At 36.8% G+C, this 15,795-nt stretch overlaps 1 protein-coding gene across 3 annotated transcripts in view; it reads left to right on the forward strand.

Annotated features, from left to right (window-relative positions):
- NCK2 (NCK adaptor protein 2) overlaps positions 1-15,795 on the forward strand; it is an 85,888-nt gene that overhangs the window by 50,312 nt on the left and 19,781 nt on the right. For all 3 annotated transcript variants that reach the window (XM_059466168.1, XM_059466169.1, XM_059466171.1), the window contains one exon: positions 2,945-3,186. In XM_059466168.1, the coding sequence (XP_059322151.1) occupies positions 2,961-3,186 (226 nt within the window). In that variant the 5' untranslated portion in view covers positions 2,945-2,960. The remainder of the gene's footprint in view (positions 1-2,944; positions 3,187-15,795) is intronic.

The raw sequence follows: 15,795 nt of genomic DNA on the forward strand, positions 1-15,795 counted from the left end.
GTTTTAAATGGACAAATGTTTAACTGCAATTACATTATTCATTTTGACTCTAAATCCTGTCTCCACTTGGGAAGGAGAGCTTGTGCCACTAAGCATTTAGAAAAACCTGGAGACTATTTTACTGAAAGGGGTTATGTGTGAGCATGATGCTCAGGAAACTTGGCTTCTCTATTCCAGAATACTTCTACCAAAATTGCATCAAGCAAGGGGTCTGCTTGTGAAATAACAGCATTTCTCAGGCATAGTGACAGTTTTACATGTCTAAACTAATGGGAATTTAAGAAATTGAGTAGGTTTGAGCACCCTGTCCTGGGTAGTTTCAGAGGACTACAGTTGATGTTGTCAGCCCTGGTAAATAGTTTCTTCCTGTGCTTCTGTCCTTGCCCAACACCATGGGGAAATACTTGATGACTCTTACAAAAGGGCTTAATTCAAATTGTTTTTTTCTTTAGAGATATAGAAGAGTTTAATAGTTTTCCACTAGTCACTACTCAAATATTATTCCTAATGTGGGGTTTTTATTATTAATATGCTGTAATACTGATAATTTTAACTTGCTTGTATTGTGAAAAAACCTTTTTTAGAAGGGGAGCCTATGTAGTGGCAGCAGCATCAACCAATTGCAATGATGATGTCCTATTTCTTCATGTTCTCCATGTCCCCAGGAATAGTAAGAATTGACCATTTTACAATTGCTGAGATAAAATAAACCAAACTAAATTGGAGAGAGAGATTATATTGATAACACCAGCCTCCAGAACATGTTTGATTGCAGTCCCCTGTGGCTACATCAGCTTATCGACCTGTAGGCTCTCTGTCCATTTTATGTCAGTCAGAAAGCAGGGCAGTTTGTTGGAGACTGAGGTCTGAAGTTCAGACTCTTGTCTATCATTGTCAGATGGGATTATTATTTTAAGGGAAAAAAATGCTTGAATGGTTACTGACTTATTTCTTGTAAAGCTATCAGTTCCTCTGCATAAGTCACAGCCTGTTTGAGCTGTGCTTCTCAGCTATTCAAAGCATCATAGCTCCTTTTTAAGTTTGTCTTGGGGACCTCAGCAATGCAAATGCATATTTGAATAATGTTTTAATTGTTGTATTTTTTTTCTGGTTTTTGATTGGTAAATGAAACCTTAAACCTGTTCAACTCAGCTTCAGATTTTCAAAAATCATGTCTGCTTTGGCCACGAGGAGTAAATTTGCTGGTGTTTGCCAGCAAATGGCAAGCACAGCTTTTTTGCTATCAAATAGTTTAGCAAGTGTAGCTCAGGCCAATGCGATGATCTCCTGGAAACAAAATTCATGATAAGAAGAGGCTATTAATTTATAATAGGGTCCACTATTATGTTTTATGATTGTAGATTAAGTAAGTAAAACAGTTATTTTTCTTAGAGTATATAAGCTGGGTTGTCTGGCATGCAGTTTTCACAGTTTGTACTGTAGCTAAAGGGGAAAGTGTGTTTGTGTGTGTATTTACAGACTACAGAAGGAACCCTTTTGGAATATAGGTGATGTAATTCTGCTGAACAGAATTTCTGAATGAAGCTTGGTTTTTAATTACCTTTCTGTCACATAAACTACTAGGTATCAGAGAAGACAGGGTTGTGGACTTCCAAGACCTAGGCAACAAAGTCAAGTATTACAGAAGCCTTTGGACATTAATAGTTTGAAGTACTTTTGTACCTTTTTCTACTAATCTGTTGTTCAAATGAAATCTACAACTTCTATTAAAAAAAAAAAACCCAAATCAGACACATTAATTTTCAAATATGTTCTCACCTCCTACTCCTACTCTTCCTCCATTCCCTCTCCCCCAACCTGCACGGCAGCAATTAGAACATTTTAGGTGACTTCTCAGAATTTAGAAGGTAAAATCAACATGTCTTGGTTGGCATTATAACATATTTGAATGTCATTGGTACTAGTATTGGACTTTTTCCTTGCACGCTATTGTGCTGCCTCGCATTGTTCCTGGTAATTGCAGGGATGCGTAGGAAAACGTGGAGGCATGCAGCTGTCTTTGTGCAGCTGACAAATAGCTTTGAAAAATATCATTGTTCTTACAAGTAAGTGAGAGAAAGACAACTCATTCAGTCTTAATGGAACTCTGGATATGTTTCAGGTAGGGAAGAAGTGAAATCCAGTGGGTGCTCTTTTCCACCCTGCTGACTAATGCCTGGTGCAGGACTGTGCTGAGCTGGGATCTTCCTGGGAGCAAAGGGGGAGTGAAGGCTCTTAAAGGCAGTTTTGTGCTGCCTGCACAAAACGGTGAACAAAGGCTTGCTAAAGACAGTACCCTCTTATTGATGGTAGATTTCCCTGCTGGGTTACATTGCTTCTTGAATTATTTCTTAACTTTCTACTAAATAAAGATGGACAACTTTGTTTAAATGCAGAAAACTTATATGTGTGAGATTAGTATGAGGATGCGGAACTAGTGCAGAGGGAAAATGCTTTTTTCAAATGCTGCTATTTTATTTTTTTTCTCAGATCAGAGCTTGGAGTGCCACATGTGGGATACTTTTATAATGCTATATGAAAAAATGAAACAGATTTTATAAATAAGCTTCTGTTTATATATATCCATGTAATATTTTATATACATTTGGAAGACGTGAATGTAATACATTAGATTTTATAAATAAGATTTTATAAATAAGCTTCTGTTTATATATATCCATGTAATATTTTATATACATTTGGAAGACGTGAATGTAATACATTATGACTAGAATTTACTGTCAAGATGTTGCCATAGTTTAGTGGCTGAAAAACAAAGAAAAGTCATTATGATTTCCCTTATTTTTAAGATGGTTTTCCCTGTATGACATTCTCATTTTCCCCTAGCCTTTTTCCTACTTATTTTAGAAGAATTCAAAGGAAAAAAAGAGTAAGAATTATATGACAAAGTTTATGAGGATAACGTTTTATTATTTTGTTGCAGAAGGACTCCATGAAAGATGACAGAAGAAGTTATTGTTATTGCAAAGTGGGATTACACTGCACAGCAGGACCAAGAACTTGACATCAAGAAAAATGAGCGTCTTTGGCTATTAGATGATTCTAAGACATGGTGGAGGGTAAGAAACGCGGCCAACAAAACGGGATATGTGCCATCAAATTATGTGGAGCGAAAAAACAGCTTGAAGAAAGGTTCTCTGGTTAAAAATCTAAAAGACACACTGGGTAAGTCCTTTTGTATTTTGGAATAAATTTAGTAGACTTGATGAGTTTCAGGTTGGGAATGTAATGTGGATATAAATATTTTTTAACATGTGTGTTTGGTCTTTATGCTTAGTTTGAGGTGACATAATGGGTAGATGATTGAGGGAGGGAAGGAGGGAGGGAGAGACAGAGAGAGTGGGTGTGGGTGGAGAATCATGTGTAAAAATCTGCAGTATGTTTCCTTCCATCACATCCAGAAGAAAAAGATGTTACTTTTGTTCCAGTTTTCAAAGGATCTGTATTTTCAGTGGCTGAAGAACTGAGTTTCATAGACAAATCAACTGCTGAATCCTCTCCTTTCACACTAACTCCTCTCCCTTGAAAGATGAAGGATGTAGACTGGATTGTTCAGCATAGGTATCATAGCCAAAGCTAAATCATTCTATGAATGGGATTTTACAGCTTGGCTATATACAGTTAAGTTTCTGTAGTCTGAGATGTTCTGTAAACTTCCAAGTCCTTAAATATGTATTCTACTTTCAACTTGCACATCAAGTCTTCACAACAGTATCTCATACACATAAAATAATCTAGCTTTGAAAAATTTTGTGTGTATTTTAAAGAAATCTTGTATTTGAAAGTCAAGTTAAATGTTTTGTTTTTTTTTCTCTTTGATTTTTTAGACTGATTAAAAAGGGCTTTGCATAGAAAAGGTTAGAAAAGGTTATAAACACAGTGATAAATTGTTGTTTTATGCCAGGAAGACCTACTAGTGGTATTTCAGGATGTTATGAATAAAACAGAAACAGGTACATTAAAAGTGTTTTGAGGGGTTTTCTTTTACTTTTGTTTTGGTTTTTTGCCTGTGTTTTATGAAGTCTTATATAGAGAAAATTTATTCAGTTGCAGACTGCTGTACAAAATGACTCTTCAATAGAAAAATTAGGATTCAGGGATTGGATTTACTAGAAAGTTAAAAGGTTCACTTAAAAATAACATGGCAATAGCTTATGCAGGATAATCCTTTGCCAGTGTTGCTTCTAACAGGCTTTGTTTCTTAGGCATTCCTTCATTACCATGTCTTCCACTACTGAGTTGCCATAAAGCACATGGAAATTGGGGACTAGAGGATGGGTGGCAGGCAAACAAGGTTATCATAAAATTTACCATGGTAACATTTAGAGCCACTGTCCTTTCTACAGATACTCTTAGAACATACTGATTATAGTGCCAGGAAATGTGATTATGCCTTTTCAAAGATTAAAGTCCCAGTTGTGACATTAAGCTCCTTTTATATAGATTTATGTTGTTTAAAACATAAATATAATGTATGTATTTTGTCTGAAAGGTACCTTAGGAAAGGATTGCAGTCCTTTGTAATAATATTTCAAGTGTTCATGTAAAATGGGGGCAATATTTGCTTGATGCAAACACATTTTTATTTATGTCCAACAGAAATCTCTTTAAGTGAAGGAATAGAGGTGTGTCCTAGCCTATGTGTGTGTTTATTTTCAGTCTTAGCAAAACTGCATGGTGCAGGGTGCTTCCCCTCATTCTAGAGGTGAGTGATGAAAAGCTGTGAGAAAAAAGCTTGGTAGTTTCATGGCTGAACCATCCCTAGGTGTCACACCTCCCAAGCCTCAGCCCTTTGTGCACACCTGCATGGGTTTTTAAGTTCTGAAGTACTGTTATGACAAGTAACAGTGCTTCAAAACAGACAGACAACATTCCTTGTTCCCTTTCTAATGGTTTTCTCTGTGTGTTTGTTCAGCTGAGGCAGAAAGTGCCTTATGATGGGGCCTGGTCTTTGTGTGCTGTGAGCACACTTACCTGGTGAGCATCCAGTGTGTGAAGCACCTCTCATGCTCTTCTAAGTTCATATACCCTGTGACAGTGAGAAACTGCCTAAGGCATACCTTAATCACAAATGGATTCAGAATATTCTTAATATCTATCACCCAAAGGAGCTGGTGCTTAAGAGTATTCTTTTTTAAAAGTTTAGCTGCTGTGAACTCCTTACCATAATGAAACATGTATGTGCTGTGTACCGTGTATCTGTACGACATTTTTTACCTTTCCTGAATCAGTGTCCTCAACTAAACTATAGTATTTAAGCCTTTCCTGTCTTGCTGTACAGTAATTTCCCATTCAGAACAAGCAGAGCATGTGTCCTTCCTTAGAGGATCCATTGTTTTGAGAGGCCATCAAAAATGCACTCCTTCTTTTTAAACAAAGGTTTGCAAATTGCAAGACTGACGCTTCCTCTAGTGAAACAGCTTTTGAAAGTTTTGCTTCACCCAGTGAAGCAAGTTCTTAAGTTCTCTTTATACAAATATGTCTAATGTATCACCATGTCTGCCTCTCCAAGGATCACAAGAAAATTCTCATTAAAATACCTCCTAACCCACCTACCCAGTTGGGAATGGTGGTCATGAGTATTAGTCCTTAAAGCAAATCTGTTTCCGACTTTGATCTTGAAGCTACTGCCAAAATATCAGGTACTGAACTTAAAGAAAAACCCCAACAAAATGTCGCTTAATAGTCTGTCAATAATTAATCATGAATCTTGTGAAACCTCAGGAGAGAAACAGCAGACTCATAGCTGCTTCCTGTGACGTACCTACACCCCCCCCTTTTCATGCTTGTGTCACTCAAGCAAATGGTTGTTCCCATGGAGATGCACTTTCCCCTGCCTCTTCCTTAATAGATTACATTTCCTTGTGTTAAAAAGAATTCATCTGAAAGCATCGTTATCATGCAAATGATGTCATCGTGTGTTGTGTATGTGATTACCTGTAGCTATCTGCCACTCTTGTGCTTATCCACCGTAATTACTGGTGCTTCAATTATATTTTTATATTCAATAAATATGAAAAGTGCCAGCCATAGCTCAAATTGTGGCAGACCCTGTAGGAGCTATAACTATTTAATTAATAGTTCCCCTTGTTTGCTGTTGAAGATGCATCATCTGAATAGTTGTTCATCTTTGGCAGTCTGTTTTCTAATGAAACTTTATGCCAGCAGTTATGTTGGTGTCTTGTACACAAAAGCTTATAATCTCATCCGTGAATTAAGTCATGCCTGTTTGATGCTAAAAACTATTTTTTCCTGAACTGTTGACTGTCATTAATTATATCTCAACCCTTGAATATTTTATTAATAGAGTCCTATCAGCTTTACAGTTTTTTGGCTCAGGGTTGATGGAAGGTTGATGGACATATGGTTACCTAGAATAGGCAGCTTGATGTTTTAAAATATCAGCCCATTCTTAGCAATGTCTTAAGGCTTTCTTGAACTTCCATTTTATTTTGCATTTAAAAAAAAATTAATTAAAATGTGTTCGGAGAAGCTCTCCTAAATGTGTTGGATGCTTATTAAAACACTGATTAATGCTTGTTTAGCACATGTTCTTTAAATCAGTTCCTTGTGGACTGAAAAACAGCTCACCCAAAATCTCAAATGACCCCCACTACTTTCTGAAGAGATACTTTAGAATCATCCTATGCCTTTTCACAAAACAATAGCCTTTTCTACACCATTCACTTTGCCTTTCTAAGGGCTTGCTCTATTCTGTTGTATCTTCTTTTAGTCCTGACATCAGGGAATTTTCTGTGGCTTTTAACTTTTCTTAAATTACGTGGAGAAACTTTGAGTCTTGTAATTCTTTGATTGATGGATGTCTGGTTTTGTCATTTTTCTGTTTGATATATACTACTTGTGTCTTCTTAAATCTCTTTCTTGAGTGAGGTCTAATGAATACTCAGCTACAATGGCCTAGTTTTAATTATGGAAATAGAGTGTATAGGCCACCTATTGAGTATTTTAAATGATTCATCTTCTCATTCCCCTTTTTGTCTTGACTGAGTGATACTGCAAGTAAAACGTTAATGGTAATTTGGCCATTTCAAATTGCTGTCTTCTGTTTGCTCATATTGAATGAAATCTGGTAATTATAACTATTCTTAAGGCAAAAGCCAGCTTCTATGCCTGTGATTAAAATTTCATCTTCATTCATTATAATGAAGCTTAAAATAGTTTCCTTTTACAGTATTTCTTTTGCAGGGAGGGTATTTTCTATACATTTTGAATAAGTCTTACTAAGCAAGAGACCTCCAGCATGCATCTTTTAAACTGTAATTTTCTGTAATATAATTCTTCCCATGTGCTGGGGGGTGGAAAGGAATTCCCGTATCCATTTGGTTGGAGTGGGTGTTTGCCAGCACCACCCCCAGAGCTGCCTCTGAGTGCAACTCCACGGGTTTCCCCGTCTGCAGCAAGGATGATCTATGCCTGCTGGCTCGTCTCTGTCATGCCAAACAGAAACCTTATCTCAAGGAAGCCAAAATAATTGAGAAGTCAGTTGTTTGTGTACTCAAAATAAAACTTCTACATTTTTTCCATCCCTTTGCAAGTCATTTTCCTGGCAGCAGCACAACTCCCCAGGCAGCAGCGTGCCATTAGTGACTGAAGCGTGTGATCCAACAGCAGGGTGCCATTTTCATGGGAATCCATGATTTTCTGAATGTTTTTGCTGGTTTTGCTGCTTTTGCTTCACAACCAGCACTGCATACAGGCTTTTCTTGCAGGTTTCTGGTCTTGTTCCCTTTAGTGAGCAACTACGTAAGAAACCTTGAGGACTCTTCTGCTCTGCTCTTGGTGTGGGTTTTTGAACAGATGCAGTGCAAAAGAAAAAGGTTTAATAAAATGTGTATTGAAAAGGAGATTGGACACCAAGAATACAGAAGAGGTATTTGCAGATCTGTAGAAACAACAGAAACAGATGAGCTTTGGTAGTGATGGCAAGTGACAGTAACCTTGATAACATTTCACAGACATGTTTGAGTTGCAGGAGAGTCTTTTTAAATGGCTCCTTTATTGGGCTTCTGGAACCCAATAAAGGGTTCTGGAAGTCTGCAAAACTTTTCAGTAACTTTTCACTCAGTGTACCAGATTTGGAAAGTAAGAATTGCCAAGTGAGACATAATGTAGAGAAGCCAGTTCTTGCCTGCATCAGTGTTCCTAGCAGGTTATTTCACAAGTGTTATGAGCATCCAGAAGTATTTCCTGTGTTTGTCAACCCCTGTGGTGTGTGTCTATCTGGGTCCCTCTGTACATCTGCAGGAGTCCCTGAATGCCATATATACTGGTGCTTTCAGGAATCAACAGTTTTATATCTCTCTCCTCTCCCCAGTTATTGTTATGAAAATGCTAGAGTTTTTTCAAGTCTATAACTTCATATTTTCTCATTTGAGGGCTACTTAGTGCTACTTTCTCAGTGCTTATTTGGAAATTGACAAGGAAGTTAGCCCTTTTTTGTTTGCAGAGTCACTGTAACAAGCAGAAATGAGGAATTGCTCATTTTTTAATGCAATGGTTTTTTAGCAATGGAAAAACAGTTCCTCATTAATGTTGGTTAAGAGGCTTGGTGAACTTCCGCTTTACATATAAATATTTTAACTCAGATATAAACAATTACCATCACAGTTCTGTATAACATGGTTATGAAATCTCATTCTCCAGTTAAGTTATCAACCTTTAAGTTCTGGTGTGTGTGTGTTATTGGCCTTTATTTTTCTCCCCTTTTTTGGTTTGATTTTGAGGACTTTTAAAAATATCTTAGTGATCCAATTTTGGGAGCTCTGATATGATATGTGTGGCAGATTTAACTGTATAAGGTAGTATTTTGACATTCATCAGATAGCTTCTAAGTCTTGTTTTAAGTACTGAAATTTGATTACTAAAGTCTTTCATTGGTGAAAGTTACTTATGACTCTAACGTTGCCTGTTTTAGCTGAATATTTTCCAGTTCTTCCACACTTAATTTTTAAAAGTGTGTAATCATAAGAAGTATGCACAGTATTTTTTGGCACAGTCAGAGCACTAAGTTGAGTCTTCAGTACCATTTGCTTGATTAATTTGTTTCTGTATCAGTGACCTGTCTGAGCCTCATCTGCAAGATTACAGAAAACACATTAAATTTGTAATAGACCCAAGTACCAGTTTGAAAATATTTCTATTCATTCTTAATTAGTTATTTCCAATTACAGTCTTCTATGGACACCCTAAGGGCATAAAATTTGCTACAGAATGAAAGAATTGTGGAAATAGAAATAAATATGGTATCACTGTGTAATAAGTGTATTGTATAGCACAGCCTCTTAAGTCTTATACAACTCATATTAATAAAAACAGGTCAACCTTATAAGACAAACAGTTATTTTAATCTCTCTAGAACTCCAAGCTTCCAATGTTTTTGGCCTTCCTTGTCACAGACCTGTAAGGAATGCTAGTCTTTCCATTCACAACCATTAATAAAGTTGATTTTAAAAAAGAAATAACTTCTTCAAGTATATATCTACTTGTCAAATTATTTATCACATATAAAAATTCCTAAGAAGGAATTGTATGAAATTTTTGTTTAGCCCAACATCTCTAGCTGAAATTGGTGATAAAATCAATTCCCTTTTAAGAATTCAGTAAAAATAAAAGTATTTTTTCTGTGTCTCTTATTGCTGTTTTGAAGCTTTCTAGCTTGTGGGCATGACAGTAGTGGCATGTCTGTTGTGCTTCTTGGAGGATTCGATGAAAGTAAGTCATCTCTTTTTGCACTTTAAAGGAGTTGGCACACAGGACTTTAGGTTCCAATTCAGGGAGAGGAAGTAGTGGAAGTGTTTATATACAGCACAAATTCTTGCTCAATTTCCTAGAATCCTAGAATAGCTCATTTCATGGTTGATTTTGCTGAACAGAAGCACTTTCTCTGCTGTGCTTCATCCTGCTTTGTAGTAGTGTTGCTCAGGATAAGCATGTTGGTTTGTGAGACAGTGTGGCAACCGTGGTGACTCTTCACCAGTGATGAAATTGAGGAGGACATGGTTTTGTGGTAGTGAGAGAAGTGATGGGAATTCCTTTTAGGTGTGGTGTCTTTAGTTTTGGGGAAAAATAAGCCGGAACATTTTTCCATGTTCACAATAATAATAGATGATTGTGGTTACATAGATTGCTGAGAAGGGAGGAATGGGAGATGTTCACAATGATTTTAGGCACAGGGAAGAGATTTCTTCTAGATTCCCATCTAGAGCATGTGGAGATAGGTGCTGGCAGTGCTGATGCCACTGGAGTGGTAGCAGATGATTTGTATAATATGTAATAGAAATACTTTGCTGTTTCTGGAAATATATCTGCCTCACAATCATCATTATAATCTAGACTTGATTAAAGTAGTCATTTTCACTTTATTGATGATCTTTGAAAGTATGGAGACATACCCAAAGCAATAGTTTTGCATATGGAAAATGACATAAGAACACTGATGACAGGGTAGGCTCTGTCTTCTGACTATCAATTAGATACGTAATTGCAAAAAAATACATTAATTTTGAATTAGTGTTACTATAAAATGTTTAAATATTTCTTTAAAATGCAAAACAAACTCATGAATTTATGGGTTTGGACCTGTTGTACACCCACAAACATTTAACTAATTTTGATATGCATATCAACTGCGTCCACTGAAAGAAACATTAAAAGAATCCAAGTCTCTGCTTGGTGGAACTGAGACTTTCTAAAAGATACTGTGTTGTAATTTCTAAAGAAACATCTGCTTGAGAAGGAAAAATCTGAAGTTGCAGAGCAGACTAATGCAAAACCAACAAACAAACAAAACCACAACAAAAATCCCCAATGAAAATTGAACACAAACTTCATGCCTTTTAAAGAGCTGAAAGCAAAGCATTAAGGTGAATATTCTGGAGAACTCATGGTACAGAATAATGCTTCTTTTATTGCTTGATAAGAGTTTCTCTGCTGGATGTATGCAGCAGGCCCTTTATTTGCTCCAAAGTGAAAAGCCAAATGCAGCAGTGAATGCAGAACCTGAAGCTTCTTGCAGTGCTAGCTTGTAATGATTCAGAAGTTTTCTTTTCTCAGTTTACAATTGTATGTATTGTATTCTGTTGAAGTTTTAGCTTTATTGGGGTAGATTATTTATTGGGATAGATCATTTAAAGGATGTGCTGCTTCAAGAATAGCAAAGAAAAATATAATGGAAACCATGATGTGTTCTACCTTTCAGCAGATTTTTCTGCTGTGATGGTTGCCGTAAAATGTTGCAAGGCTGAAAGCATAAAGAAATCCTCCTATTTTTAGCCTATATTGAGTAAATACATTTGTTCATTGTATTAGAAGTTTTATCTAATAGGCATACTTTTTCCCCTTTTCCCATGCAGAATGTCTGTGTGTGCTTGGAGGTACATTGGCATTTACAGATCAAAGAACGAGCCTTTATTTTATTCATAATTATATGTGAAAAGATAAAAGGATCACCTTAACTTACTGTGGCTGTGTGTACTGATGTCTTTGGTATTATTTCCCTCAATTGTCACCTTGGCAGACCCTTGGTTTTGCCCCTTTCTGAGCCAGTTATGTTTCAACCTGTAACGTCTGGCCTTAGAGCAAGCCCAAAAATTAGCTCCCAAGGTAGTTTCACAGTTCACTATTAAAGAGAGTGACTCCATTGCCTGTAGCTCCTCCTACGCCCTGTTCCAGCTGTGGAGGCAGTCTTACTTTCTTAGCATTAAAAGTTTATGTCTGAACCCTCAGCTCTTTTGATGTTTCATTTTTTACGTAGAATAAAATACTTAAAGCATTCTGCTAATTATGTCTCTTCTTCTGAACCAGTAGAAATAGAGTGTGGGTTTTTCCCAAGTACTGTCTAGTACTGGATTCATTGCACAGTGTTCCCCTCTGTCTTCCTTTCCCTCAGGTTCCTGGGAGAACTGAAGTTGGCTGAGGCAGCAGAACTGGGGCTGCAGTGAGGGTCACTGCATTGTACCTATCTGCCTGGGCTGGACTTTTTCTATAAGCACATGTTTATAGGGAAACATGTATCTGTGTGCTCTGCATACTGCCATCCCCTTTGGCTTCATGTCCTAGCACGTAAAGGTGGAAGCAGAGAGCAGAAACAGATGACAGTAGCTGAGGCATTAGAGGTATTGTGTGGCTTGTTTGGTGGGTGAAACTGGGTCACCCTTCTAAAAAAGACCAAGCTAAGGTAACTGGCAAAAGTCAATAGCCTCTGTATATGCTCTGAGGGACACCATTTTCCAAGGAATTACAGTGACTCAAATGACAAGAGATTTTTCAATACATAGGTGACAGTGGCTGTTCCTTCTCCCACCTTAGAATCATTGGGGAATTCTTCTCCTTCAGATGTGGCTATTTCCTTCAATATGCAACTTTAAGTAATTCTTTGGTTTTACTGGATGGATCTCTTTTTTTGGGTATGTATGTCCTTGTGGTGTCTTGAGGTTTAATATTTCAGGGTATATTTTAAATATTGTTTTTTTCTCTACGTGTTTCCACTTGGGTTTCATTGCTTTCTGTTTCTCAGGTTTTTCGAAGACCATGGCATGTTGTCATACCATGCAAATAGAATTTGTAAATTAGCATTCACACTAAAAGAAAACTAGGGTTTGTCTTAGAATGTGTAAGGAAAGGTTTCCTTCCATTTTCTGAGTCTCAAAAGTGTTTTGTGGAGTCTGTCCATAAAACAGGAATTGACATGTGTGGAGTGTATGTAGATAAAGCACAAAGCTGCAGTGCTGGAGAGAATGTCCATCTCTCTTGTTTTAAGGAGAAAGGTTCCAGCACAGATGGCTTTTTTTGAGAGTTGCTTCAGTGGTGAATGTGATTGTTTATTGACAAGTTATTTTTGTGATCACAGCAAGTTCATTTGGACAGACACCTCTCTTAATGGGTGGTCAGCTTGGACAGGTGGACATTTAAGGTTGCTCTTTCTAATAGATGACTATTTGTAGCTGTATTTTGCACTAGAAATTGATTTAGGAATTAGGCTGTAGACTGTCTAAATTGTATGCAGTCATTGCCATAATGCCTGTTTCCAGTCTTTGGAATTTTGTAAATTAAAGGACACGGAAGGTGAAAGAACACAGAAAGGAAAAATGTATTTTGATGTGGTGGAAAGGTCATTCTTCTTGTATATGGGCTCTACCGCTTTCCTAACCAACCTGTAAGATATTTTTAATTGTTTATTCAGGAAATTGTTCTCCAGAACAGAAGATAAATGTATTACTTAATTATTGCTCTATAGCTACTGAGTTTTTAAATGTACAGAAGAAATTTTTCTGGTTTGTGTGTGAATCCTGGGGTTTTGTGTTTTAGTTGTGAGGACTAAACCTCAGAGGAGATGGGCTGTTTTCTTAAGCGAGCCATTTCATCCTGTTACTTCCCCTTCAGAGATGGAGAGGCCTGATTTTGTGTATGTAATTGCAAATAACCTGAGAGCCCTTGATTAACAAAGCTATGTGCATTGAAATTCAGAGAGGAAGTCAGTGCAGAAAAGGTAATACTTAGTTTGCTTTCCCCTTCCTAAAAGGAGTTTGTGAGAAAACTGCAGTATTGATGACAGGCTTCTGAGGAATTTTGAGATTTTTACAGAGAAAATGTAATAAACATCCTGTATTTTCTTGTAACACTTATTTAATGTTGGGAAACCTTAGTATGGTATAACATGGGCACCCTGGCCTTATGGTAGAATTAGTAAGGCTTTACATCCTGCTTGATGTTGGTATGTGTCAACTGGAGTAAAACACTGTAAACTCGAAGGGTAGATGACTGTTGTACTTTCAGGAGGGACTGTCTTGGGCTTTTTGATGCTGAGATACTGCTCTTTAGTCAGTATTTGAATCATTGTCTTCTAAAGCATTTCTTTGAGTTGAGGTGCTGTATAATAGCTGCTTTGTAGTTTCTCTGTTCAGGTTTAGGCTTGGTGATCCAAACTTCAGCCTCTATCTGTTATATCTTTGCTTTTCAGATATAGAATTGAGATATAAATTTGAGCGTACAAGAAGTGAAATGACTAAGTTAGAACTATAGTTATATGTATCTAAAATAGAATCATTCCATCTTGGTTATTTGGAATGGTCTTTAAATTGGAGAGTTGTCATCCTGCATTCAGGATAGTCTACTTTGTACCTTGCTGTATTTTTTTCCCCCAATTTCTTCTAATTAGGTGGGTTAGTGTTAGGAAGTCAAATTTGTATCCTGAGCTGTCATGTGCACTTCTTTCACTTCATATAAATGTGAGATAGCTAAATATAAATCATCTTTCCACCAAGTGCTGGAAGGGGAGAGGGAACAGAAGCTGTGATATACTTCCTGAGGGACAGGAGTATGCATTGAGGTAGAGCATCTCATGCCTATGAGTGTTTTATTTTGTCAATATCCTCTGTTATTGTTTGTGAAGGAGGGGCAAAACAGTGTTGCTTTTCTTCTCTACACCAAGGGAACAGAAAGCAAAGGGAAGTCCTACATGACTACTGTGCCTTCTCCAAGCACTTTATAGATATGTTCTTACAATTACAGGGCTGCCTTAGATTTAAGGCGTTTGTGCATATATTCTCTTATCAGAACATCTTTCAAAGTCAAGATAGCATCATTTATAAGATTAAAAATTAGGTGGAAATGTTTTTGTGTTTGAAAGCAGCGACTGCCTATTTAAAGCAAGCAAGTTTCAATTTAAATATGTAGAGGGAAATTGGTAGGTCTTGAGAAACCCCATTCATTTTATATGCCTTCCATTTGAAACCAAGCCTGCTGTTTTCCTGTTATATAGAGGATTTTAAACCCTAAGACCATTAAAATTTGCCTAATGAATCTTCCACTTCACCTTGCCACTGAGGCAGTTTATGTAAGCCTGCAGACTGTGCATTTGTCTCTGTTCACATATGTCCCTATATTACATCTTTAAAATTTTAAGCTTTTGTTCTGTGAAGCTTTGGGTACAGAAAAAGCTGATCTTGTAATTTGAGTGTACCTTTCCTAATCACAAATAGGCATGTGTAGCACAGTGAAAAATTACAGGAATTAATGCAGTAGTTGTTCTCAAAATAGTTGTTGAGTTGATTTCTTTGCAGAAGCCTCCTGACTGAATAGTGTTTGATGCATGGAAAACTTTTTTGTGTATTTGAAAAGCAGTGATAAAGCAGCCTGGTTGTCGAAATGTCAGAGTTTCACTTTGACATTTAGAGAAGAGTTTCCATTTTCTGATTTGTTCTAGTGAGCCTTTTTTTCAATTGAGCTTCTTAGAGAAGATACAAAAAGTCATTAATTGAGCTGTAAAGCTTTATTTCTGTATTACAGATGCAGTTGAAGGTTTCTGGAATTTATAGCAGTGTCCTTTAAAGAGTGCTGTTGATGGATATGTTGCTTCTAAAACACTGACTATCCCATATGGATCTTAGCCTTTGAACATTTTCTTGGAAACTGGACGTGGAGGGGAGAAGAAGTGGGAGGTTGCAGTCTGAAAATGTGCAGAAATGTTTGGTTTTTCTTTCTGTGTTATAGAAGAAACTTTGGTCTGCTGAATTCCTTAGTAATAAAGAAGCAAAGACTAGTTAATTTGAAATTATAAAAGTAATAATAAATAACAAAACTACATGAATGTCTGATTTGAATGTTCCAGTTGACAAGAAGTTGTGTTTAGCTCTGTATTGAGTGGATGAATTACTTAATTTACATTGCATTGTGGTGGGTTTTTTCCCTGAAGAATTTTCTGAAAAGTTAATTGCCTCTTTCTTAATGCAATTTTTAGTTTATTTCAAAACAGAC

The sequence above is a fragment of the Ammospiza nelsoni genome, chromosome 2 (genome assembly GCF_027579445.1).
Source record: "Ammospiza nelsoni isolate bAmmNel1 chromosome 2, bAmmNel1.pri, whole genome shotgun sequence".
NCBI classification, from domain to species: domain Eukaryota; kingdom Metazoa; phylum Chordata; class Aves; order Passeriformes; family Passerellidae; genus Ammospiza; species Ammospiza nelsoni.